The sequence below is a fragment of the Phyllostomus hastatus genome, unplaced genomic scaffold (assembly GCF_019186645.2).
Source record: "Phyllostomus hastatus isolate PE091 unplaced genomic scaffold, TTU_PhHast_1.1 phas_scaffold_129, whole genome shotgun sequence".
Classification (NCBI taxonomy): domain Eukaryota; kingdom Metazoa; phylum Chordata; class Mammalia; order Chiroptera; family Phyllostomidae; genus Phyllostomus; species Phyllostomus hastatus.
This window is the reverse complement of record NW_025334009.1, coordinates 3,750,141-3,776,292: the sequence shown is the minus strand read 5'-3', so window position 1 is coordinate 3,776,292 and position 26,152 is coordinate 3,750,141. Positions and strand designations below refer to the sequence as shown.

Below are 26,152 nucleotides of genomic sequence, written 5' to 3'. Positions count from 1 at the left end.
AGTCTCTGGAGATCCCCAAGGTGGATCAAACTGTATCAGCCAGGTGGATGGAATCTTAGATACGGGACCAGTCTTTCGTGTCTGTGGAGGGAGGGCCCAGAAAAGGGACAATGGCCTCTGCTCACTTGTATGCCAGACAACTTAGCCTCCCCCGCTGCATGCCACTGGTGCCCTTCAAGCCGCCACCCCAGTGCCAGCGCCCAGAGGGAAGGAGTCTGAGTAGGTGAGTCCGTGTGGATTCTTTAAGAGGAACTGCTTGGGGTTCCAGCATTTTCTTCCACTGATGGACTCAGTCCCCGCTGGTTTTCGCAGCCAGCAGTTGTGGGGACTGATCTTCCTGGCACTGGAGCCCTGGGCTGGGGGGCCTGGTGTGGGGCTGGGACTCCCGCTCCTGAGATATCCCTCCCAAATTTTTATCCACCACACGTGGGTGAGGGACCAGCCTGTTCCTAGTCTGCACCCCTCCTACCAGTCTGGATGGACGTGGTTTCTTGAATTCCCTAGTTGTCAGACTTCCATTCAACTCGATTTCTGTTGGTTCTGAGCGATGTAATTTTAGTTGCAGTTTTGTTGAGGTTGTACGAAGAGGCGAGTCATGCCTGCCTACGCCTCCATCTCCAGTTCTAGGTTCTCGATCCACTTTCGCAAAGCACAGTCCAGTCCTGCCCCTCCCGGGATCCGAGGCCATTTCCTGGGACCTGCCGGATCAGAGTGGGTCTCGGAGGGCGCACCTGCACTTCCCCGGGTTCTGGAGAACAGGGGTGGGGGGGAGGTAAAAGGCACAAGCTGCATCAGGGGAGACCCGGGGAGCCCCAGAGCCCAGCAAACCTCGGGCCCAGTTCCTCTCAGCGTGCACTTGGCGCGTGCTGCTGTGAGCCCTCTGTGTGGCAGCTTCTGTCCTCCGGTCACCCGGGAATGTGAGGACTGTCACCGTCCCCATTTTCTAGATTGGGCCAGGTGAGGCTCAGAGGTTGAATGGCCCGTCTGCGGCCACAGGGAAGCGGAGGATGGCACTGGCCTCTGCGTCTGACCTGTGGCCGCAGCTGGTCCTCCCAATGCATGGTCCCTGGGGCCATACTCCCTGGGACACTGGGACCCCCCCCTTCCGCCCCCACCGCTCGCCCCAGCTAGCACTCCTGTTTCCCGCTTTCCCTCCCCCTGCTGCCCCCACCTGGGAGCACAGCTCAGCTCCCCCTTTCTGGAAGTGTTCTTCCCTCCTCCGCCCCTCCCCAGACCCGGCACCCCCGCCTTCGTTTCCAGGCTGTCTGTGGCCGGTGGGCAACAGATAAACTGAGGCCACTGAAATTGAGCAAATCGGAGGGGTCCTAAGTTTCTGAGACTTGACAATTCCAAAATGTGTGTTGGCTCTTCCGTTGGCGGAGTTTCCCGGGAAGACAGCCGTTTGAAGCCTCAGGCACGCCCTCCCCTCCCAGGGCTGGGGTGGGGGGGGCAGCCAGGGGGGATCCCAGCCTGTCAGTTGTCCCCCTGCCCCCATCAGGCGCTCAGGCCTTGGCCTGGAAGGGGGGCAGCTGTTTGGGGCCCTCCTTGTTGCTAGGTTCCCATCTTCCCTACTTTGCCAGGTTCTGGCCCGGGACAGAAAAGGGCCAGGACTAGGTCCCCAGGCTCTGTGTCCCCACCAAGCGTCCTAGTGGGCAGTAACCCGTCCAGAGACTGCAGATCCTTGCGGACAGAGCACCTGTGGCAGCAGGTGCCCAGCGCTGGGCCTGCCGCCGCCCCTCTGCCGGCAGAGGTCTGCAGGGGTCAGGAGGGGGTCTGGGAGATGGGCAGGCCTCCCCGGGCGTGAGGGTTCAGTCCTGCTTCCCCAAGGACTCCTGGACCCGGAGGTGGCCTATGTGGGCCGTGGGACCTGGAAAAGCCAAACACCTCCCACGCCGCCGTCTCCTCGGCTGAAAACGATGGTCAACGGTGTGGTCGTGGACGGGCATGAGCTAAGGGTGCAACACGGCTGGTCCAGGGCAGGGGCTCTGGACCACCCGCCACTAGTGGCCGCCGAGGCAGAGCCGGGGCGTGGGGTGTGTGTGGAAGGGGCACAGCGCTGTCCGAGTGGTTCCCACCGCCCGGAGGCCACCGGGGCCGGGGTCCAGTCTGGACCCTCACTGCTCGGCTCTGTGACTCTGGGCAAGTCACTTACCGTCTCTGGGCCGCAGCTTCCCCGCAGGGGAGAGGGATGGTGCTGGGCCCTCTCAGGACACGCTGAGCCCTGAGGGAGGCGGTGTCTGTGACCCAGCACCGTGGCCAGCAGAGCTCTGGCAGAGCACCAGGGAGGGACAGTCACACTGACCGGAATGGTGAGCATCCAACTGGGCTGGGCGTGTGGGGTCAGCGGTACCGAGTGAGCAAGCCGCCGAGGAGGAGAGGACGTGGTCAGAACTTTGGCGTGAGGCCACCTGCTCCATAGCTGCAAATTGGTTCCATTTGCCCCCGTGAGGAGCCAGGAGAGCTGAGAAAATGAGTGTGTGTGTGTGTGTGTGTGTGTGTGTGTGAATAATGGCACTCACCAAGGGTCTGGTGTGAGACTGGGGCTAAAGGGCCTGGTCTGATGGTGGCAGGCAGCTCTCCTGAAGGTTCTAGGGCCCCGGGGAGGGGGTGCGACTCTGGCTTTATAAGGACACCGAGGCCTTAGGGACGGTCCTGCTCTGAACACTGAATGAACTCCAGGTCCGTCCGCCCGGCCCATCCCTGCGGCCAAGGCAGGCCTCTGCTCTGAGTGAGCGGAGCAGCCGGCGAGGGGCCCACTGGCCGGCCCTGACAGCTCAGGGCAGGGAGCGCTCAGGAGCTGGCTGAAAGATGAATCCCGCTAGTCCAGTGGTGCCTCAGAAAACCAGAGCTGCAGCCCCATGGGAAGATAGTTCCCAGTACCCACGGTCCTGGGAGCCAGCAGGGCCCACGGACGTGAAAACCCCCGTCCAGGAGGGAGTGTGGTGGGTTCACAGCGCTTTTGTTCCTCCCTCACCTCCCTCTGGAGAGACCGGAGGTTCCCTGCATTGAAAGGAATATGAATTGAAAATACCTGTTTTTCTATAGTATTCTGTTTTTCTATAGCATTCTGTTCAGTTCTGCTGACGCTTGAGTGATTGGCCTTGAGCATGCCCACTGGAGCTCTGTCCTTGCCTGAGGCTTGGAGGAGACCCCCAAGGCGGGAGGGAAGGTGTCGGGGACATGCCGGCCCCTCCCACCTTTCTCCCCTGCCTCCTCTGGCCCAAAGCAAAGCTAGAATTCCAAGGAAGCACCTGTCCGGGAGACGTCCTCCCAGTGGCACTCCCTCCGGACAAAGGTCCGGTGGAGACACGCCCCTTTGATGCTGTATCTCGTGCAGAATTATCACGGAAGGCGTTCCCCTCGTTAGGTAGCCACTGCTAAACGCCCTGAAGGGCGGGGCTGGGAAAGAGTCCCGTGAGTCCGCACGTGCTGCTCCTCGCGCCGCAGAGCCGCCCACTTGCTTCTTTGCCGAGACTCCCAGGAAGATCAGAGTTAAACTCGTGCCCGATTACAGTTATGAACCGGTGTGGGTTTCTGGTACATTTTCTCTTTGTCTTCATTCTAAATAGAAGTGGAATAGAAGTTCCCTGAAACCCCGTGGTCCAGGAGCCGGGCAGGGAATGAACTGGGAGGACTCGCAGTGGCCCACGGGGCGGCGGCGGTGGCGGCGGCGACGACGACAGTGGCGCGAGAGGAGCCCGTCCCAGCCTCCGGGCGGTTCCCTTTGTTGTAGGCTGTGGGTTGTCATGAAACCCCGCGCTCATAGTTCTTAATTTGCCAGTGCCTCGCTGATGGGAGAGATTGTGGCCTGGCTCTCTTCCCCCGGAAGGAGTGGGTGCTCCGTCAGAGGCCACAGAGCAGCCCGGGGCTGCTGGTTGAGTGGCTGGGAGTGTGGGGGTTGGAGGCAGGGCGGGGGGATGGGGGAAGCTGCTGGACCGGGCCGTGGCCTTGGGGCCTCCTCTGTGTGTGAGACAGATGAGACGCTGTGGACACTGGGGAGGTAGGTGGGCCTGTGGGCCTGGCCGGTGGACCCTCCTGGGCTGGCAGGTGGCTGGAGAGGGCTGCCAGGGGCTGGTCCCAAGGATGTGGCTTTGCAGCAGGCAGCCCAGCTCGGGTCCTCCAGGAAGTCAGGCAGTGTTTCCATAGCTCCAGGCAACGTGGCAGGGCTGAGGCCTCAGTGCAGGAGGAGGTCTGGGCAGAGGGGTCTGCACGTGGTGACCCCTTGGGCAAGGCTGTCACAGGCTGGGTTGTGACAGCAAGACCCCCAGTCTTTCTGGGGCACCTCTCTGTGCCCAGTTCTCTGCCAGGCACTTTAGAGAAGCAGCAGATGTCGGATGAATACAAGGACAGATAGAAGGGTCCCACTCTCTGGGGGTCAGAGTCAACAGCGCAGAGTCTGGAGACACATACGTACCCATGGCCCACACACTCACGCAGGCCCCGCATCCCTACACCCGTACACACCTGTGTGCACACCTTTACCCCTGCGTGCACCCGAGTTCCCAAGCACACGCCCCGCCACCCCACACTCCCCTGCTTGTGCACACACCCATGCACCTCTGCGCACATTTATCTCAGAACCGGTTTCCCGAGTCTTGCAGGCGGTACTTTTGGGCAGTGCCTCTTCGGCTCGGGGCCACGCCCACCTGTCATTTCCCATGGGGAGGGGCTGTCTGGATGCTTCCAGCCCTGCGTCCTCCAGCCCCTGACCCCAGGGCGATGACCTCATCCTCCCGAGCCTCGCTCCTCCATCTGTGAATTGGGGCCGATGGTCCCCGCCCCGCTGGCCTCACAGGGTGGCGCCCAGGCTTCATTACCGTGAGATCCAGGAGGAAAGAGTGTTTAGTACCCTGCGGCTGTTTTCCAAACAGTCCGATGCTGCTGTTGTTGGCCCCCACGTGGACTCCAGGATTCCTCCGCCCCAGTAACCGCCGTCCGTGGTAGGACGGAGTGCTGCGGGAGGTCGTGAGGAGCCTGGCCAGTTCTGAGGCCCCCGTTCCACCTGGTGACACTGGAGGGGCATCAGCCCCCCTGACCTCAACCTTTGCTGGGGTCCATAGTCCAGTGGGGCAAGTAGGGGTCTCAGCCGTCCGGCTGCAGGCCCCGGGGACAGGTGAGAGAGTTTGGCAAAGGCCGGTGCAGGGAGAGGGGGGTGGAAGCCACCTGATCAGAGTGCAAGGCTGGAGCAGGGTCCCACGTTCGAGGGCACGTCATCTCACCTTCCACGCTCAGCTCTCTTTCCTGGGGTCCACACCCCAAGTACAGCCGGGAGCCCCTCCTTCAGGAAGAAGCTGGGGTTCTGTCTCCGGAGTGTGTTGGGGCTCCTGGTGGGCGCCAGCAGGAGCTAGGGGGCTGCCCAGGAGCCACCACAGACCCTCGAGATTCGGCGGACCCCTGGGGAAGCCCAGGGCATGTAGGATGGGAGTGAAAGGAGGGCCATGTCTGCTGGGTTGGCAGAAGGCCACCCATCTTTTCTTCCAAGTGTGACTGGGGACCAGGATGTTGGTTGTGCCCATTTGGGTTCAAGCGTCTGGAAATGGGGTCTGGGGAGACCCAGGAGCTACGCCGTGGGGGCAGGGATGTGGGAGTTGGGGCTACAGTAGGCACTTTGCAAGGAGCCCCTGATCAGCGGTCCCCCTTGTCGTTGCCTTCCCCCAAGTCTAGCCCAAGCCCTGCGCCTTAGCACTGGGGAAACAGAGACCCGAGAAGCAAAGGGCTGGCCCAAGTGAAACCGGAAAAGACACCGGCATTCAGGCTGCCTGTCACTGCCGAACCCGATAAGCAATGACAGCAATCGAACCTTTATGGTCCCTTATTCAGGTGGTGGGCGATCTGAGAAGATGGCGGGTTCATACCCTAACAGACCATCTTGTCTTTTCTTTCCAGGCCAAGGTCTTTACAGCAGGGAATAAACAAGGCGCGGTGGGGGGTTTGGAATTCAGGGGGTGTGGAGGTCAGGTAGAAGGAACTGCAGCAGTCCTGTGCTGGGACGGCCGCTCCCTGGAACACAACCACCTGGATGCCTGCACTTGTGCCCCGGGGGGGCTGTTTTCCCAGCAGCCAGGTGGGCCTTCTCTGTAGCTTCTGAAACAAAAGCTTTAACATATACGTTACTTGCTGGGCTTATAACTATTTACCTTAAACTAAACTTTTCCAACTCTTAAATTCCCAATCCCAAGGTCACACTGAGACTAGGAGTGGAACCGAGGCCTCCTGTCTCCTCATCCTGTGCTGCTTCCCGTGCCTGGGAGGATGGGGCTTTTTTTTTTTTTTTTAAAGATTTTATTTATTTTTAGAGAGGGAGAAAGAGAGAGAAACATCAATGTGCGGTTGCTGGGGGCCGTGGCCTGCAACCCAGGCATGTGCCCTGACTGGGAATCAAACCTGCGACACTTCGGTTCGCAGCCCGCACTCAATCCACTGAGCTACGCCAGCCAGGGGGAAGATGGGGCTTTTGCTGGGAGATGTCTTTCATGGAGGGTGGCGTGGACACGTGTACTTGCATGGACGAAGCCAGGGTGTAGCATGGCCTTGTGGCCGGAGCCGTCAGGACGGGCTCCTTAGAGGAAGAGGTAGGGTCTGCTTCCCCGGAGAGGGTGGGCGAGGTGTGTGGGGGGCGAGTTCGGCCAGCTTGTCACGTCTCTCAGTGGTTGAGCCTTCCCGAGTCGGCCTCAGTTTACCCTCACTCTGTCCTCAGGATGCGTTATGAAGGTTTGTTGTCATAGCGAGTAGCTCAACCCCCGTCTACAGATTTGGTCGTTGAATCTATAAATATTACCCGAGCCAGTGTTCCGTGCCAGGTCTTGTACCCCACCAATGGGGCCCCGAGGGGGCCGGGCTGACTGGCACTGCCCTTCAGGGCCGCAGTCCGATGAGGGAGCCAGCAGCGCGGAGGCCTCCCGGCTGGGGAAAGAGCTGTGTGATCTGGGACCAGTTACTACTTCTCTCTGTGCCTCAGTTTCTCAGCTAAGGAGTGGGGATAAGGAAGTCCCTTTCTTCTAATATTTATAAAGGGCTCAGAACAGCCAGGCATGTTGAAAGTGCAGCCTGTGTGTGTGTGTGTGTGTGTGTGTGTGTGAGAGAGAGAGAGAGAGAGAGAGAGAGAGATTAGGGTGATCAGAAAGGACAAGCTGATTGCAGGCTGTGAGCGCTACTCAGGAGGGAAGTGGAGGGAGAGGGAGCTTTCCGGAGAGCCGGAGAGCTTCCTGTCTGGCCCTGGTGGGGTGTGAGCTCCAGGGGCGAGTGCGAGGGGCAGGCTCACTGAGCCACACTCTTGGAGTTTGTGCATTTTCCTGTGTGTAAAACAGGACTCAGTAAGCGAAGCATATATACATGAAGGAAGAAGAATAGAAGGTGGAGAGAAAATGAGGGTCTCTTGAGGCCCTCTTTAAACAGGGCAGTCAGGGAGGGCTTCTGAGAGGAGGTGACATTGGGAGGGATTCCTGGAAGAGAAGAAGACTCTAGCTGTGGGGAAGAAAGATGAGGAAACCGAGGCTCTGTGAGGTTTGGGACCACACTCAGAGTCAGCCGCAGGGGTCCAGTGGGACAGCCCAGCCCTCTCCCTGCCCCTGTGCCTGCTCTCAGGGCCTTGGTGCTTGGAGAAGGGCTGTTCTCAGTTGTGTGGAAAATGGTCCCCTAAACACGGACTGAGTGGGATGGGAGCTGGTGAGAAGCTCCACCGCAGTGCAGCACAGGCTGCAGCCCCCCCATGCCCCCCTCCTCTCCCTCCCCTACCCCCAGCTCCTTCCCTCCATAGCCCATCCCCCCACCCCCTTTGCTCGGGAGCCAGGCCCCAGCCAGGGACCCCCAGCTTCACCCGACCTGCCTCTGCCCTCACTCTGCTTCCAGCCTAGAGGGAGGCTCGAGTTGAGCCGACAGAGCAGGAGCCGGGCAAGAGTGCTGGCGTAGGCACGGACTCGAGAGGGTGCGGCTTGTCTGGGACCAGTGCGTTCCTTCTTCGGGCAGAACCAGAAGGGTTTGGGGCAGGGGAAGCGGGAATAAGGCGGGAAAGGAAGGCGAGCCCTGCGCACCTGGGGAGGAGTCAGCCAGGAGAGGATGAGGGAGGGGGTGGGGTGGGAAGGGGCGCCGGGAGAGGTGGGGCCGAAGACCACAGCAGAAGTCTTCCAGCTGTGGGCTTGGGAGTTCTGAGAGGAGAGAGGGGACTTTGGCGTGGGCGAAGGTGCCAGAAGTGGGGCAGAGTGAGGAGGGGGTTTAGGAGCCAGCCTGGGGTCCCCACAGGACAGGGTCAGGCCAGGTAGGAGGCCGAGTGAACGAAGGATACAGAGAAGACAGAACAGGGAGGGAGGATGGCGTGTCTTGAGTCCTGTAGCTGGAGCCACCTCAGGACAGAGCGGGGGCCAAGCTGACGCGGCGAGTGGGGTGACCGAGCATCTGTGCCCAGCACCGTGAGCCGGAGCTGTGTGGGCGTGGGAAACCGAGGGGCTCTGTGGGAGGACACGGCAGCGGGAGCCAGGGATTCTGGGTTTCCAGGCTGGGGAGCGGAGCAGGGACACTGGAGCCGGTGGGGGGGCTTGCCCAGCGCCCTGCACTCCTGGGCGAGGGCGGGCGGGTGAGCGAGCAGCTCCAGGGATGGAGGAACAGCCAAGGGGGCAGCGAAAGCCAGAGTCCACTGCCTTCCTCCCCCTCCCCGCCCCCCACAACAGTTTATCCTTGCCTAGGGAGCTCAGCCCAGAGCCTTCCCCACATAGGGCACTGGCAGAGGAGGAAACCAAGGCCAGGGGTGGCCCCAAGTCCTGCGTGTGCCCAGCGAGAGGGCGCTGATCTGCATCCCAGCCCTGGTTTCCTGCCCTGGTCCCCAGCCCTGCTCAGCTAGAAAACAAATGTGGCAGGGCCCCCGGGGACGGCTGGTCCCTACTCTCCCGGTTCTGGGCTTCCTCTCGCTGCATGTCTACTCCTCCCCTCCCCCACCGCTCTGAGCTGGGCCGCCCCAGGGCCGTGCTCATTTCTGGTGATGGGCCTTGTGCTTGGCAGCCACAGCCCAGGGCTGAGTCCCCCTGAGCAAGGGTCCCGGAGCCACCCGCCTGCTCCCTGCCTGGCCATTGTGCATCCTGTGGACATGACCCTGTTTTTACTCCATTTGGCAGAGTTGTGGGCTGCGGCTTGGAGCTGTGAATGTTTGCCTGAGGTCACACTGAGTCACTGGAGGAACTTAGCTAGCCCCAAACCCAGCCTTCTCCCTACCAGGTGGTCATCGCCCTCAGCTGGGGTCCTCTCTGCCCCCAGAGTCTATTTCTGGGTCCTCGGTCCTTGTGCCTTCCCATGGTGAAAGTCAGACTCAAGGGAGCGTGGCCCCTGGCCTGGGGTCGGGCGGGTGTTGTGTGATTGGACTTCAAAACCCGCTCGATTTCCTCTTCACTTGCTGCCCCAGGGAGGGAGGAGGGGCTTCTCTGGCCTCGGGACCCTCCCGAGCCGTCAGCCCCTTTCCTCCACGTCGTCCTCTGCAAAGTGAGGCCAGTGGCACCGCCAGGGTGGCTGCCGCGAGCCTGACGTCCTGTGCCGACCTGCCCGCAGCTCCTGTACGACAGCCCCAAGGCCCGGCAGGAGGTGGAGCACCACTGGCAGGCCTCGGGCGGCCCCCACATCGTGCGCATCCTGGACGTCTACGAGAACATGCACCACAGCAAGCGCTGCCTCCTCATCGTCATGGAGTGGTACGGGGGCGCCCCCTCGGTCCCCAGGCTCCTGCCGTTCTTCCAGCCGCTGTCTGCCCAGATAGCAGCCCCGGGAGGGCCCCTGGCCCCTGAGGAGGAGGAGCAGAGGGGCAGCGGCAGGCCCTGGCCCGGGAGATCACACTCCAGGGCGGGAGGACTGGGCTGGAAGATGGTCTCCCCGGGGTGCTCTCCACTCTGCCAGGAGGGGCTGGGCGAGCTGTCAGAGGAATGTGGGCGGGGGTGGGGGTGGGGGGAAGAGCGGGACACACTGTCCCCCCAGCTTTCTCCTTCTTGCCGGGTTTGCGCACTCACGGTCCCGTCAGATGCTGGGTAAGCAGGACCCAGCTCCAGCCCCAGTGCAGCCTCCTCCACCCCGGGCTCCTCCCACTAGCTCCGTGGCTCAGCCCTGGCCTCCCTCAGACCCTGGGGCCCACGTCTGGGCCTCCAGCTCCTCTCCCTCTGCCTTTGGGGTCCACTTTATCCTACAGGTTAGCAGCTCTTGAGTCAGATTTGGGGTTCAGACCCTGGCTCTGTCCCCCCTAGCTGTGTGACCTCGGGCAGCTGTTAACCTCTCTGAACCTCTCCAACCCCCATGTGAAACGTGGAGGAAGACCTTAATGTGCGTTCACCCTGTACTTGACTCCGTTCCAAGTGCTCCACGTGTATCGCTGCTTCGGTCTTCCCGACTCTGTGGGGCTGGTGCTATCGTCCCCATTTTACAAAAGAGGTAGCTGAGGCACAGAGAAGTGAAGGGACCAGCCCAGGGTCACACAGCAGTGTTCATGAAGCGTGTGCCCAGGACACAGCACACAGTAGGTGCTCAGAAAACAGTGGTCATGGTGATAACTGACATCCCTCATTTGGGGGAAACTGAGACGCATGTGGGGGTGGGGGTAGTGCCAGTGGAAAGACACCGCCCTCCCTAGTTCTGAGAGCTCAGTCCGACCAGGCAGATAGGCCAGATAGGCCAGATAGGCCACCACGCTCCAGGCCGTCTGGGCACAGGGAGCTGGCAGGGACTGTTCCCAGGGGACGAGCAGCAGGGCCCGGGCCCCTGATTCGGGGCAGGGTGGGGCGGGCTGACGCCCAGCCTCCCTCCCCTGCTTACAGCCCCCTTTTCTTGTAGCATGGAAGGTGGGGAGCTGTTCAGCAGGATTCAGGAGCGGGGCGACCAGGCTTTCACTGAGAGAGGTACATGCGCGCAGCTGGGTCAGTGGGTGGTTCGGACTCAGACGGACCCCAGTGAGTTGCTGTGTGTTGCTGGGCAAGGCCCTGCTCCTCTCTGGACCGTGGTCTCCCCAGCTGACCTAGAGAGGCTGAGACAGAGCGCCCCTACCCCAAGGAGTTCCGTGGGTCTGTGACACCTTGTTGGAGAGGGGCTGTCTGTGGCCTTGGGAGGAGAGGCCCCAGAGCTTCTGGCACCGGCCAGCAGCTGAGCCGGGGAGAGGCAGCCCAGGCCCGAGGGAAGAGGTGTAGGTGGGCGGGGCATCCTCAGAGGAAATCGGGGCGCCTGGGGCAGGCGTATGGAATGGGGGTCCTGGGTTGCAGGAGTGCTGCCGCCATCTTGTGCTGGCCCTGGGGGGAGTGGGGGGGGCACCCCAGGGAGTAGGGGGGGCATCCCAGGCCACCTGACCTCTGACTGGCATCACTCCCCCCTCTGCTGTGACCGCAGAAGCTGCAGAGATCATGCGTGACATTGGCACGGCCATCCAGTTCCTGCACAGCCATAACATCGCCCACCGAGACGTCAAGGTGAGGCTTCGGGCCCCGGGCTGGGACCGGGCAGAGAAGTGGGATCTGCACCCCCGTGGCTCCCAGCACCGGGTAGGCGGGGGCCTCTGCTTGCTGGCCCGGACTGGGGTCTACTCAGCCCCTTCCCTGCCTCTGGCGTGCTCATTCTGCCCTGGCCACAGGGGTCTCTCTCCTCGACTCCTTTGAACACAATGACACCAGCAGCCGCAAGCACGGCTGAGTGCCTACTGCAGGCCAGGGGGCCCTGGCAGGCATCCCATTTAACTCTCCCCTAACCCTGCGAGGTTAGCTGCCAGTGCCCATCCGACAGATGAGAAAACCGAGGCTCAGAGAGAGTTTAAGTGTCTTGCCCAAGGCCACGAAGTTGCCACCCTAGGGTTCACTCATTCATTTGTTCCCTCAGCAAGGAATTTTGGGAGCACACGAAGGGCTGGGCCTCGGGCAGGGGCTGCCTGACGCTGTTGGGGACACTTCTGTGAGGTGCCAGCCGTAGCTTCGTAGCTTCCATAGGTTAGGCCTGCTCGCTGTTCCCGTGGGTGGACTTCGCGGCCGTGGTGGGCGCTGGAGCCCTGCTCTCCCAGCTTCCTGCTGGGGCGGACAGGACCTTAGGGGTTGTCAGGTTCCTCCTGAAGAAAGGCAGGCGGAGACGGCCCTGCGTATGCGCGCAGGTGCCAGCCACCATTGGAGCGAAACCCGCGAGTCCTGGGCCCTGCGCCCGGGCCAGCAGCGCGGCCTCCTAAGGCTTGTTTCCTCCCGGGACTGGGCCGAGGAGCTGCGGGGCCAGCTGCCGCATCAGGGCCTTCCCCGGGCCGGGCCCTGCCAGCCGCACAGCTCTCGCATCCTGGAGGCAGGTGCAGCTGTGGCACACTCCCCTGCTGAACCCCGGCTTCGGCTTTGTTTGGGCCCTGGCTTCCTTTTTCCCCAAGGGGAGGAAAACCTTCAGCAGGGGAGGTTCCCTTGTGTAGGCAAAACCCGCTGCCCTGTTTTTATCCCGATCCAAGGTCGCTCCACTCTGGGACTTCGGCCAACACCCTGTCCTTCTGCACTTCTCCACGGGCCTGGCTCCTACCCATTCATTAAACACCAGCTTCAGGGCTGCCTCCTCCAGGCAGACCTCCCCACTGCCCTCATCCCTTCATCCCCTCTGTGCTCTGCAACTGGGAAGAACTGTCTGTGGGCAGCTCCAGGGGCCTAAGCAGCGGGGGCCTCCTTGCTGAGCGTCCTCAGGTGGGGCAGCCCTGCTGGCTCATTCGGGGGCCGGGTACAGGACCTGTGCTTGGCAGCGCTGAGCACCCTGCTCACCTCTCGTGAGCACCCCGTCTCCCCCCAGACCCTCACTTAGCATTTCACGGAGCACCACCAACGCAGGCTCAGAAGTTCCTGTCCCCGGGCTCTCTGTGGCACTTGGTGCTTTACAACTTTGAACTCTTGCCTCTGTTTTCCCTCTGTGAAAGGGGTCTTACCTCCCAGCCACCTCGGTCTTTTCTATACTTCTCCCACGCTGTTGGAGACAAAGGCCCAGGTCTTTTTCAGCAGATGGACTGGTTCCTCCTGCATCGTTTTGATTCGAGTCAGAGAGGGAGGAAGTGTGGCTGAAGGTCACCTTGGGACTCTGCCCCCACCTGGTGCCCGACTCCAGACTGACGTTTGCTCTCCCCGGCCCAGCCTGAAAACCTGCTCTACACGTCCAAGGAGAAAGACGCGGTGCTCAAGCTCACCGACTTTGGCTTTGCCAAGGAGACCACCCAGAATGCCCTGCAGACACCCTGCTACACTCCCTACTATGTGGGTGAGTGCTGGGGACAGGCCGGGTACCTCCCACCCCCCACAGAGCCCTGCAGTGCTTGCTCTGGGGCAGCCGGAGGGCTGCAGAAGGCAGAGGGTTAAATCCCGCAAGGAGGGAGGGGATTCTGCCTGCACGGAGGCAGTGATGGGGTGGGGGGCTCCGGAGGCTGCAAAAAAATTATTCTCCCAAATTTCAGCTTCTGCTTTTGAAAATAGATCCAGGAAAATTCTGGCTGTGGCCTGTGAGCAGAATGACATCACAGCAGCTCTAAATATATACTCGATAAAAGGCTGCCACCAGCTCCGGACGCAGCCCAGCTGCGGCGGTTTTTCTCCTTCCCCGGTTCTTATCTTCCTGGGATTCGTATTCAGAAAGTGGGCGGGCCTTTCCTCCTACCGGAGAGGGACCGGGGCAGCAGCCAGGAGAGGGACAGGGGCAGCAGCGGACTGTCTCCCTGGAGAGGGTCCCTCAGGCCAGGGCGTGGGTAGGGAGGGCCTGGGGTGAGCGCACGCTCACGCTCCTGAAGAAGTTCCTCGCTCCCCTGTGAGCCGGAAGCCCCAGACCTGGAAAAGTCCCCTCGGACAGTGCCCGGCCCAAGAGCCGGGGAACGCCCCCCTTCACCAAGGGCTCCCCCTCAGCGAGGCCTTCCCAGACAGCTGCTGAAGGGGCGGGAAGCCCCGACACCGTGGCACTCTCTGTTCAGCAGGACGTATTTTGCAGGATTTTAACTCAGAAAACCCTTCTGGCCTGCCCCGTGCATTGTCCTCCCGGGAAGACCAAGGTCCCGTGGGATGGTAGCCAAGGTGGCAGTGGAGCCCACAGCTCCGCCCCCAGCCCCTCCTTGCCCTGTCTGTTCAGGGGGCAAGGGACACAGGACAGCTGGTGGCCCCTTCACCTATGGCAGGACCTCAGCAAGCCCCAGAGTGGCCCTCTCTCCCCCAACCCCCCACCCTCACCAAGGCTGAGCCCGCCCGAGGAGACTGTCGTTCTCACAGCGCAGCCTCAGTGCGGGTTAATTTTTTCTGGGAGCTGTTTGCCTCCCCGCCCCCCCCACCGTTTCGCACTCATGCTGCCTTCCCAGAAGGTGCCAGACACCAGTCGGCTCTGCCCTGCCCCCCAGTCTGGGTGCCTGCTCCCCACTTCGCCCAGGCTTCAGGCTCCCGCCTGGGCTCCGAGACCCTTGGAGCTGAGAGCCGTCCCCCCACCCCATGCCCTCTGCTCTGGTAGCTCCTGAGGTCCTGGGTCCAGAGAAGTATGACAAGTCGTGTGACATGTGGTCCCTGGGTGTCATCATGTACATCCTGTGAGTACTGGACTTCCTGTGCGCCCCCACCCCAGGTACCTCAGTGCCACACGCCCTCGCTGAGCCCCGAGCGGGTCACTCTCTTCACGCAGCAGGCTGCCTTTCCCTTCTGGTCTCGGGGCACCCCGCCTGCAAGGCCTCCCGAAGGCCTCCCCGTACAAGGGCAGGGGGCTGGGAAGAGCCTGGGGCCGGGGGCAGAGGGCTGGGGGCACAGGTGATGTCTGGCCGCCCGTCCCCCCAGGCCCCCAGGTGGGGGCTGGGGGAGGAGAAAGGGCCCTGGCCCTGCCCCTGCCCCACGCCTGCGCCCAATGCCCTCCGCTCTCCCCCAGCCTGTGCGGCTTCCCGCCCTTCTACTCCAACACTGGCCAGGCCATCTCCCCGGGGATGAAGAGGAGGATCCGCCTCGGCCAGTACGGCTTCCCCAACCCCGAGTGGTCGGACGTGTCCGAGGACGGTGAGGGACCGCTCTGCCCTGGACCCCGTCGGCCCTCGTCCGGGGAGACGCCGCTTTGGTGCCAGCCGGCCTGTGTGCAGGAGGCGCTGCCCCCCCCCCCCCCCGCCCAGCCCCGCTGTGTGGCCCCGGGCGAGTCGCCAGACTTCTTTGAACTTCAGTTTCTCTCTCTGTCAAATCGGCTCAAAATCTGCCTCCTCGACACTTCCTCTAACTGCTGGGCCTCGCTCCTATTTCCCTTGCGGGGCCCACAGACAAGCCTGCCCCGTCAGCTGGTCGCTGCTGCTTGACAGATGACCCCGGACGCTGGCAGTTATTAGCTCGCTATTCCTGTGGGCTGGGAATCTGGGAGCACGTGCAGAGTGGGGGCGGGGAGGGGGCGTGGAGCAGGCTTCGGGGGAACTCCACCACCTCACCCCACCTCCCGTCCCCAGCCAAGCAGCTGATCCGCCTGCTGCTGAAGACGGACCCCACAGAGCGGCTGAGCATCGCACAGTTCATGAACCATCCCTGGATCAACGTGAGCACTGCCTGGGCCTGTGGCAGCCAGGGTGGTGGCCAGAGTGGCGGCCAGGGTGGCAAGGGCGGGAGGGCGGCGGCTCAGGAGGCCTGGGCGCGGGCCACGGATGTGTGGTAGTGCCCCCCCCCCCCAACTGCGCTTTCCCGCTGTTCCAGTCAGGCTCCTTCACCTCCCTGGGCCTCAGTTTCCCCATCAGAGACCTGAGAAGGGGTGTGGGGAGGGAGCCAGTGAGGTCCCAGGTGCGGGCAGGCCCTGACCCATGGGCTCGGGGCTCCTTGCAGCAATCCACGGTGGTGCCACAGACGCCGCTGCACACGGCCCGAGTGCTGCAGGAGGACAAAGACCACTGGGACGACGTTAAGGTGGGTGGACTCGGCCTCGGTTTCCCCGTAGGTTCCAGGGCTTTGGAGAACGGGACTCCAGGATGGTGGCCAGCCGGAGTCTGGGTCTTCGGCTCCTGCCCCATGCCTGGAGCACAGGGCATCTCTGACCATCTCTGATGGCACCAGGGGGCCCGCCGTGGCGTGTGCAGCCTTGAGCTGCCCTGCCCCCCTCGGGGCGGCGCTCCCGGCTCACTCCGTCAATGGAGGGGGCTTTGGGCCCGGGGCTCAGTGAAAGGCCTTTGGACCCAAGCTCTGGCCAGAACCCATCTTATAATCTACAGCACTTGGGAGGGGCTCGGCCTGGCTCCAGACTCAGCAGAGGCCGAGTTTGAGCGTGTGGGGCAGCTGCTCTGAGCCCTAAGACTCCCAGGGCACAGTCTTCAGGCTCCAGTGCCCGGCGTGCCCAGTAAGATAGCGCCCCCTGCGGGCCTTGTGGTTCTGAGTAGGCGGCACCGCTCCAGGTTCCTGTTCTGGTTATCCTGGTGTGGTCCCAGGGAGTCATTAAGGCACTTCCTATGCCTTGGAGGATCAGCACGGTGCCTGCCACCAAGGATTGTGTGGTGCAGATGGGCGGGTCAGTGCTGGGCACACAGTGGGTGTGCTGGGCACACAGTGGGTATGCGGGCCACAGACAGAGGTAGCCGTTGCTGCCACTGATGTTATGGAGGGGCTGCCCAGGCGGGTGGGTGATGGCTGTTGAGGTCCCCACGTCCTGACATCTGCCCCCAGGAGGAGATGACCAGCGCCCTGGCCACCATGCGAGTGGACTACGACCAGGTGAAGATCAAGGACCTGAAGGCCTCCAACAACCGGCTCCTCAACAAGCGGAGGAAGAAGCAGGCCGGCGGCTCCTTCGCCTCGCAGGGCTGCAACAACCAGTAGTGCCCGGGCCGCCTGCCTGGGGGACGGACTGCAGTGGACCGAGGCCCTGCCCCAGAGGGCCCAGGGCCGCTTTTTTTTTAAACAAGAGAACTATTTTATTGTGTTTTAATCTGTCACTTACAACTTCAGGATGGAGGGCTGTGACCCCAAGCCTCCTTAGAGCCCCAGTCCAGGCTCGGGCCGTAGAGGGGGCGGTGCCTGGGGCTGGGGTGCTGCCTGCGGAGTCCGCGGTGCCTGTGCCCAGGGGGGCCTGAGAGCCCCGGCTCTGCCCCGACCTGGGTGTGGCCTTGGACTTGCAGGGCACCTGCGGTTGCAGCTGGGCTTCCCTCCTTCCATGAAGACACCCCCCTGCGGTGTGGGCTGATGGGCCTGGCCTTGGGAAAGGCAGCGGGCCATTGGTTGCCATGGTGACCAGGGACAGAGTTGCTGTCTGTGAATGCTGAGTGAGCGAGCAGGGGAGGGAGAAGGGGCAGTTGAGGGTCCTCCGCCTTTGCCTTCTGGGGAGGCCGGTCTTTCTCCCACCACTTCCCCTTCTCAGTCTCAGCCTCTTTGGCCTCCCAGAGGCCACAGGGTCAGTCTGTCTGTCTCCCTGGGTGGTCCAGCCCTATCTTGCTGCAACCCCATCCCACAGGACCCGCCAGCCCTTGGAGCTCCTCCTCCCCACTCCCTGGGCCCCACCCTCCGTTACTAGCCCCAACCCAAAGAGTGGCCTCATCTCAACGGAGGGTGGGAGGTATTTTTAATGCTTTTCTACTTTGGAAAATGTCACTGTGACAAAAACTGGTACAGTTTCTCTGCCTCCACCTCTCCACCTGCCACGGCATGCCAGGCAGGAGAGCCCCTCTCCATAACGGTTGGTTCTCCACCCTGCCCCAGTGGACTCCTGGGTGCTTCCGTGAGAGGGGATAGCGGGGGGGGGGCAGGACCAAGAGGCTCCCTGTTCATCAGGGGTCTCTATGTGTGCTCCGGATCAGACCCGAGGCCGTGGAGGGCTGCTGAGTGGCGCTTTGAAAGTCTGCGCCTAGCCTGAGCGGGAGTGGACGGCGCTCCTCCCTGCCAGTCCGGGCTCACCCGGCCCGCGCCGGCCCCGCGCTGCCCCAGACGGGGCGACAAGTGCCTGCCTCCCGGCCTGCTTCCCGGCCGGGAAACCCCAGACCACGTCACATAGGGCAACCCTGCTAATAAACACCATTTTGGCATTTTCCCCCGGTTCCTGCGTTTTTCTTTGTCTATATGAGTGGACAAAAGTGGCCCAGGGCAGCCGCTCATGCCCACTGGTGATTTCAGCCCTGCTGGGGAGGGTGCCTCGGGCTGGCTCCAGCGCCACTGGGGCCGCTCCAGGCGTGGTCAGGTCAGAAGAGCGGAGGGGTGGCAGCTGCCCCGTGTCCCCAGCCCTGTGCCACCCGGCACAGTGTGTGTGAGGCCGATCCCCAGCCCTGCGTGTGCCAGCGTCTTCCCACGGTGGCCACCCCCAGCTGTGTGCCAGCCTGCTGAAGGGCAGGCACGGTGCCTGCTGCAGCGCTGAGCTATTTTCAGAAGCTGCCAGATTTCATTTGGCAGCGAGAATGTTGGGGAGGGGAGGGGAGGGGGCGGGACACTGGAGACTGTCTTTTGACTACTCCGGCAATGGCAACAACGGAGCACCCTCGACCCGCGGGGGCCCTTGCGGGCAGCCCAGGGCGGGGGCGGGGGGCCCTGACTGTGGCATATTCTCCCAGGTCCTGTCTTGAAACCTCCTGCATTTCTGAGAGCGCACCGGCCTGTGCCTTTGCAGCAGCAGCAGCAGCAGCAGCAGCAGCGCGCCCTCCTCCACCTCCCCTCTCCTCGGGGCGTGGGGGAGGTGCGGAGCTGCTGGAAGGCAGGGACAGGCTCGCTCTGGAGATGCGTGCTGCTTCCCAGCCTGGCGACCTTGGGCGAGTCCTCCAGCTTTCCTGCCTCAGTTTCCTTAACTATGTAGTTGGGGATGCCAGTGCCCACCCAGGGGGCCGTCTGGGAGCTCTGGCCATGGGCATGTGAACTCTTGTGTGCAGGGCCAGGAGAACGCCTCTTGCCCGGCACCCTTTTGCCACCCCGGCTGGCAACCTCAGCCGTCAAGGAGAGAAGTGCTCGCAGTTGCTTGAGGGAAAGGCAATCCAGCCCCAAGGTTACCCCTGGGATTTTCCACGCAGAAGATGTGGATTTCTCCACCCATGGGGTCTCACTCCCGAGGGCCTGCTCTCCAGAGCTGCGGCAGACGGGACTTGGTTCCCGTCCTAGGCTTCACGGAGGGTGGCGCACTCTCTGAAGGGCCTCTGGCTCCCCAGTTGAACTCTGGGGCTCTCACGGAGGCTGCGGTTCAGACCGACCCTCGTCGTGGACTCTGTCCAGTGAAAGGGTGGCCAGATGCAAAGGCGGGTGGAGTCCGTCCGGTCACAAAGCTGCAGGGGTACAGACAGACTCTTTCCCTCAGCTACTGAGCACCCACTGTTCCTGAGACCCCGGACTAGGTGCAGGGCAGGCAGCATGAGAGCATCAGACAGGCGACTCACTCCAGGGAGTTCACACTCGAGGGAGAGTGAAATATCACACAAATACCTGTCGAAGGTCAGGCTTGAGACCGTCTGTGAAGAAAGGATGTGGCTTGAGGAGGAGATGTCAGGGGCCAGTTTGAACTGAAGAGGGGATGTATGCACCCCAGCGGCTGGGCAGGGTGCCTGACGGGTTACAGAGTTGAGCAGAATGCTGTAACAGGGACTGTGCGCCCCTCGGCTCTGCCTGTCTGTGCTTCTCCCCAGGGCTGGTCTCGGTCTCCCGCCTGTGTGCCGTCACACGCAACGCCGGGGCTTCAGCAGTCTCGGCATCTGCTCGGGTGTCCGTCTGCCTGCCAGTCCCGGGGATGGACTCATCCCGGCCACGCTTGGCCCATCGCTGTTGCCGGGGAGAGGCCATGCCTCCTCCTGTACCCGAGTGTGCAGCAGAGGTGGTTAGCGGAGGAGAGGATGGAAGGGTTGCCCCCGAGTCTCCAGTCTGCCGGGTCACTTCCGAGAGCTAACGAGGAGCCTGGACTAGTGACAAGCCCGGCCCAGGGCACGGTCCCCAGACCTCGGGCATCAGGCGCAGCACTCACAGACCGAGGCGCGGAGACTGGAGGCCTGGCCCAGTCACCCTCTTAGGCCCTCAGTGTGGCCGTCTGTGAAGTGGAGACAAACCCCTGACAGTCAGCGGAGATCGGGCGAGCTAAGAAGTGGCCACACGCTCACCTCGGCCTGTTCAGACACAGGCGTTTGCATGGGTTCCGTGTGACTTCCCTGGGACCGTCAGTAAAGAGTCCGTAAGAGGTATACTCACACATGTACACATGTACATGTGTGAGTGCTCGTGTGTGTGCGTGATGTTTCTTCCGAGTGACGCTCCTCCCCCTGACCCAGTCGACAGCGCAGTGCTCTGTCTTGCAAACCTGGCGCTGGCTGGGTTCCAATGGCCGGGCTCATTGCCATTCCGCACCAGCCCCTCCCCGCCCCCGTTTCAGCCCTTCCACTGTGGCGTCACAGTGGAGCCTCCCAATGCAGCCTGCCGCACCCCTGAAGGGGTCTCCGTGTTTCCAGGCCTGCTTGAAGCTCTCTCTCTGGCAGGCACGGGGAAGGGGCCCAGTCCCCAGGGAGCCCGGCTCCAGATCTGGGTGCCCTGGGCTGAGCCTCTGCACCCCTAGTGCATCCTCGCCGCTGCCCCCAAACCCAACAGGGTAAACCTTTCTCTGTGGCCAGCAAGCAACAGAGGGTCTGGGAAGCCCACCGCCCACTCTGTGTGTGGGGTCATTCTGTTTAGAGCCAGGAGACCTGAACTTTGGTTTCCATGCAATCTTGGGTATGGCTATTCCACTTTTTTTTTGAGGTTCCCCGTCAGGAAAATGAGACATTGATAAATCAGGGCCAGATAGTTGACAGCTTGTGGGAATGCTCTGCGGCCCCAGGCATATCAAACACTTTGCTGGGTCTCAATTTTCTTATCTCTTAAATGGGAGTGGACTTCACCAGGGGTGGGCAGGGCTGCGGTGGAGAAGGGGAGGGGGTGGCCAAGTCCAAAGCCCTGCTCGCCAGCACAGCCCAGGTGTCTGCTGGGTGACAGGCCAGGCTGCCAGGACTCTGCCGGCTCTGCCCTCTCTGCTTTCCCGGAGCAGGAGAAGGCCGCAGGTGACTCCAGGGAATGGATTTTCTGGGGCCCAGAGCAGCTGGTCGGGGGCAGGTTAATTGGGGTGTGGGGCCACCTGCTGGTCACCCGGGTGAGCATTCAGGAGATGTGTGCCTACTGTGTGCCAGAGCTTGAGGGAGCTGCGTTCCTGCCTGGGTGGAGGGGGGCAGGGATCACAACATCGTGACTGCGTGCCTACTATGTGCCAGGATGGTACCGGAGCTTCACCTGGGTCATCTCCCTTGGTCCACGTGGAGAAACTGAGCCCCAGGCTCTTAGCCACTGCCTCACTGCTGGAGGAGATCAGAGGGAAGAATGCTACTTTTGGCTGGAGACAATCATAGAAGGCTTCCCAGAGGTGGTGATCTATGAATTTGAAGGGCAAGCCAGAGTTGGATAGACAAAGACTAGGGGAAAGGGTATTCTAGCTGGAGTCAGAGGCCCTGTCTGATTGAGCTGCCCACTGTCCCTGAGGACTCTCTCTCTTTGAAAGCCCCTGGCAGGCCAGGACCTAGTGGTCTGTGCAGTGAGGCTGGCCAGGGCTGCCAGGGGAGACGGGTGAGGCAGAGGCTCTGTCCACTGGCGGCCAGGCGGGTCCAGAGGATCAGCTGCCCTTACAGGGTCATGGAGGGATCCAGGAACCTGAGGCCCAGGGCCGCTCCCTGCACAGGATGAGGGGATGGGTTTGCTCAGAGCATCTGCTGGGACAGGCCTCCCTGGGCTATTCGCTGGGGCAAGCCAAGCAGATGGGAGTCCTTCTGTAATGACAGAGCCCATAGCCAAAGTGGAGTGAAAGGGACAGGGGGGTCTTAGAAGGTCTCTGAGAAGGGCACACTCTGTGGAGGATGAACAACAAGTTGGCTACAAGAAGAGCAGGAGGAAGGGCACCCCGGGCAGAGGGAATGGCAAGTGCGAAGGCCCTGGGGCTGGGAAGACCCACGCCCTGCCAAGGCCCACACAGTGCAGACGCTGAGGGTGGTCTGCCATTCACCCAGAAGATTTTCCGATAGTCAAAAGCTTGGAGCCCTCGCCAGTGTGGTCCAATTGGTTGGACATTGTCCTGCAAACCGAAAGGCTGCCAGTTTGATTCCTGGTCAGGGCACCTGCCTGGGTTTTCAGACTTAATCCCTAGTTGGGGCATGTGTGAGAGGCAACTGATTGCTGTTTCTCTTGCACAGTGATGTTTCTCTCCCTCTCTTTCTCCCTCTCTTCCCCTCTCTCTAGAATCAAGTTTTAAAAAAGCTTGGAGTTCAGGGAGCCAGAAGACAGTGTTGGGAAGCCGACCACCATCCTGGAGGAAGGAGAGAGAGTGGGTGGAGGGAGCAGGAGATGGATTCCTCTTCTCCGAAGGCCACGTGTGTGCTCCTGAACTTGAGGCACCCCTCAGGCTTTGGGTGTTAGACAGTCGGTCTCCCACCCCCTACCCCCAGGACCAGTGGACAGTGCTGAGAAAGCGTCAGATTTGATGAGGGCCAACTACTACCTGTCAGGGTGGGCAGGGCAGGACAAACTGGTGGCCGAACTACACCCCGGAAAAGACGGCTGACGTCAACCCAGGGAGCCCAAACAGCGGGCTTTGCCAGAACAGATGTCCGCATGGCATATCGGATATGGGGCTCATGGCATGAGCCCGAAGACAACCACCAATGATACATTGCTGCTTTGTTCAAAGGGGACCAATCCCCAGCTCCCACGGAGAGAGCCAACCAAAATAAACCCCGCCATATTCCCTGTTTGGGCACGACTCCCTCCTCCCCACCGTGTGGACCAGGGAACCTCGCCTGGGTGCGCAAACCCCAATAAAGCCCTATACTGCCTAACTTTGTGGCTCATTGGCATTTATTCCTCGGTGGAGCCTAAGAAAACCTTTCACTACCTCCCAAGGACAAGACAAACCCTGAGGTTACTGCCTTGTTCCAGGCCCCAGGAGGGAAAGGCTTCAGCCCCTGTTCCAGCCTTGGCCCTGGCCATCTTGGTCCATCTCCCTGAGTACCCTTTCCTGCTCTCCAGGGTTGGATTTTTAAAAATTACTTTTAGAGAGAGGGGAAGGGAGTGAGAAAGGGAGAGAAACATCACTGTGCAAGAGATACATTGATCGGTTGCCTCTCACACGCACCCGGCTGGGGACCTGCCCTGCGACCCAGGCCTGTGCCCCAACTCGCCGGGGAAGCGAACTGGCGATCTTTCGGTCTGCAGGATGACACTCAACCCACTGAGCCACACCAGCCACGGCAACATGGCATATCTTTCTATTTATGTAGGTCTTCTTTAATTTTTCTCAGCAGTATTTCATAGTCTTGTACATCTTGCATTACATTAATTGCTGGTATTTTTACTTTTTGGACATATTGCAAGTAGAATTTAAAATTTAAAAAGTTTCCCCATAGTTGGTGACTAGTTTATGAAAATACGATTGATTTTTATGTATTCATCTTGTATTCTCTGGCATGGCTAAACTTCCTTATCCATTTGGACACTTTTCTACATTTACTGTAGTATTATCCGTGACCAAAGACAGCCTCGCTGCTTCCTGTCCAGGCTTTTTTTTTTTTTTAACTCAAGACTGGATTAGATCACAGGTGCTTAGTAAATATATTTTTAAGATTTTATTTATTTATTTTTAGAGAGGGAAGGGACGGAGAAAGAGAGAGAGAGAGAAACATCAATGTGCGGTTGCTGGGGGTCGTGGCCTGCAACCCAGGCATGTGCCCTGACTGGGAATCGAACCTGCGATACTTTGGTTTGCAGCCCGTGCTCAATCCACTGAGCTACGCTAGCCAGGGCTTCCTGTCCAGTCTTTATGCCTTGTGTCTCTTGCCTGTTCCCCGGCCGGGACTCCTGATTCCGCACAGAATGGCAGTGGCAACCGCAGAGCCAGGCAGAAGAAGTAGCTGAAGTTTTGTTCCTTGGAAGGCCATTATTTTAAGTCTGTGAACAACATGTTGGAGTTTACACGTTTAGACACTTCCTCTGGCCGCCTCCGAGGAATCACAGGGACAGACGCGGAGGCAGGGAGACCAGCACTCCGGGTGAGAGGGGAGGCGGTTCGGCCCGGGGTGACGGGAGATCTGCGATGTGGTTGGAGTCGGAGTCACTGAGCTCACCGGGGGACAGTGTGGGGGAAGGGGAGCAGCACCAGGGCGACTGTCAGAGGTCACCTTGAGCTGCTGGGGAGATGGAGGCACTGTCTCTGGAGATGAGGAGACTTCGGGGGGTGAGGCCACTTTCTTTTAGATGTTATCAGGTGGGTATTCCAGGTGTCAGGAGGGCAGCCAGAGGGGCGGGGCTTGAGGCCCAGCGTGTGGGAGACGTCACAGTGGAGAGGGAATCAAGAGCTGCAGGACCAGTTCCGAGGGAAGAGGGAGTGGAGAGGGAGGAAAAGGAGGCTTCATCTGGGGGCAGAGTTTGGGGCCACACAGGAGCCAGGAAGGCGGGCTGAGAGGGGGCACTTGAGGTGGGAGGCAAACCGAAAGAGTATCTTTTTTTGTAAGTTTCTTGAGGCAAGAGTTCCCAGGAAGGGATGGCCACTCTATGGCAAGGGTGTCAAACTCATGTTCACCAGGGGCCACATTAGCGTCGAGGTTGTCTTCAAGGGGCCAAAATAATTTTAGGACTGTCTAAATGTAGCTACTCCTTAACTGTTAAGGAGTTGAAATTAGGGACCGGAGCCCTCATTTGGCCCTTCTAAAGGCAATGGTGAGGCCGACGTGGTCCCCGGTGAACATGAGTTTGACACCGCTGCTCCATGGGATGTCACTAAGCAGGCAAAGTGGGACAAGGACAAGGAAATGACCATCATCTTTTCCATCTCAGATGACCTGGGGCACCTCAGTGGACGACAGGGCTGGAAGTCCAGCTGCAGAGGTGGGAGCTGTAGACACACACGTGGAGGCAGGGAGCCGGTGGAGGGGCGTGGCGGCGTCTCTCCAAGCACCCAGGGAAGAGTGCCAAGGAGCCCTAGACTCTGCCCAGAGACCGGAGCCCTCACTGGCCATGGGAAAAGGGAAAAACGGGCCCTGTGGCCTGGAAGTCAGGGCCTGGGCCAGCCAGGGCGGATGTGTGGACAAGGCAGGCTGGGGAGACAGGACGGGATGAAACAGACGGAAGAACCTGTGCCCAGCGCCGTCCCTGGCTCTCTAGCTCGAGGACCCGGCTTCCAGAAATCCTCCGTGCACATCCCCGGGAGGGGTGAGCTCCCAGAAGGGTGGGAGAGTGGTCTCCAGAGTGGAGGGCACTGCAGTGCAGAGCTGCCCAGCTCCACACCCTGCCCACGTGTGTTATTTTCCTGAAAAAGCTGCTGTGCTGCTTTCTGTAAATCTGTCATGAAGGCCATGAGTACGCTTTGGGAAATTGCAGAAAAGAGGGAAAGCTGCTTTTCTTGGTATATTTTACTCTGGTTTGTTTCTACACGCAACTGTGCTTGCATAATTATCACTGGGCTGCGAACAGAGTTTTGGGGTCTGATTATTCTTCACTGACTGTTATATAATAGACATTCTCCATGTTGATATATGGCTTGCATTGTTCTTAGTGGTGGCATAAAATTGCATGGGGTAATGCCTCATGCCTTAGTATTTATTCCATGGTGATATTTGGGTCACTGCCAGTATTTATAGACCGTATTTTATCGATAGCTCTGTGGGTGGAACTTGTCTTCTATCCCTTTGCAGAGAGCCAATGTTTTTGGGGTTTGTGATATTGACTTGCCGTATTGCTTGGGCGGGGACCAGCTAGGCCCACCCCACTGAGAAGCACTACTCGAGGCAACCCATTCTCGTATTCCTAACCGCCTGTACGCTGTTATTTAAATTGTCCTTTGTATCTGTTGGGCCAAAGAAGCGGGTCTCATTGTAGCTTCAATCCGTCTTTCCTTGATGGTTAGAGAAGATGCTCATTTTCCCATTTGTCCCTTTTCTGGCCCTATTTCCTCTCCTGGGAAGGAGCTGATCCTATCCAGTGACTCGCACTTGTAACTTTCCCAGTGGGCTCTCCCACCGGCTCCCCGGGGCCTGCCCGGCCTGCTCACCCCCTGCTGCGATCCAAGGTCAACCTCTGTGTCGTCCCGGACTGTCTCCAGTTCCCCTGCCAGCCAGCTGCCACGGGCGTGATCTTCTCCCAGGCAGCTTTACGTGGTCCCTTCTAACCAGTGTTTAGTGCCACTTCCCCAGGCCAGATCCACATCCAGAAGATGGGGAACCACGGACCCGTCCCAGCAGCCTCAGCCTGCCCCGAGGATG

The 26,152-nt window shown here is 60.7% G+C and overlaps 1 protein-coding gene across 2 annotated transcripts in view; it reads left to right on the top strand.

Moving 5' to 3' along the window:
- The window catches only part of MAPKAPK3 (MAPK activated protein kinase 3), a 28,643-nt gene extending 10,981 nt beyond the window's left edge, over nt 1–17,662 (top strand). For both annotated transcript variants that reach the window (XM_045857438.1, XM_045857439.1), the window contains exons 3-11: nt 9,532–9,671; nt 10,798–10,862; nt 11,344–11,423; nt 13,089–13,212; nt 14,437–14,512; nt 14,842–14,966; nt 15,398–15,483; nt 15,765–15,845; nt 16,596–17,662. In XM_045857438.1, coding sequence (XP_045713394.1) covers nt 9,532–9,671; nt 10,798–10,862; nt 11,344–11,423; nt 13,089–13,212; nt 14,437–14,512; nt 14,842–14,966; nt 15,398–15,483; nt 15,765–15,845; nt 16,596–16,748 — 930 coding nt within the window. In that variant the 3' untranslated portion in view covers nt 16,749–17,662. The remainder of the gene's footprint in view (nt 1–9,531; nt 9,672–10,797; nt 10,863–11,343; nt 11,424–13,088; nt 13,213–14,436; nt 14,513–14,841; nt 14,967–15,397; nt 15,484–15,764; nt 15,846–16,595) is intronic.
- The last annotated feature ends 8,490 nt before the right edge of the window (nt 17,663–26,152 follow it).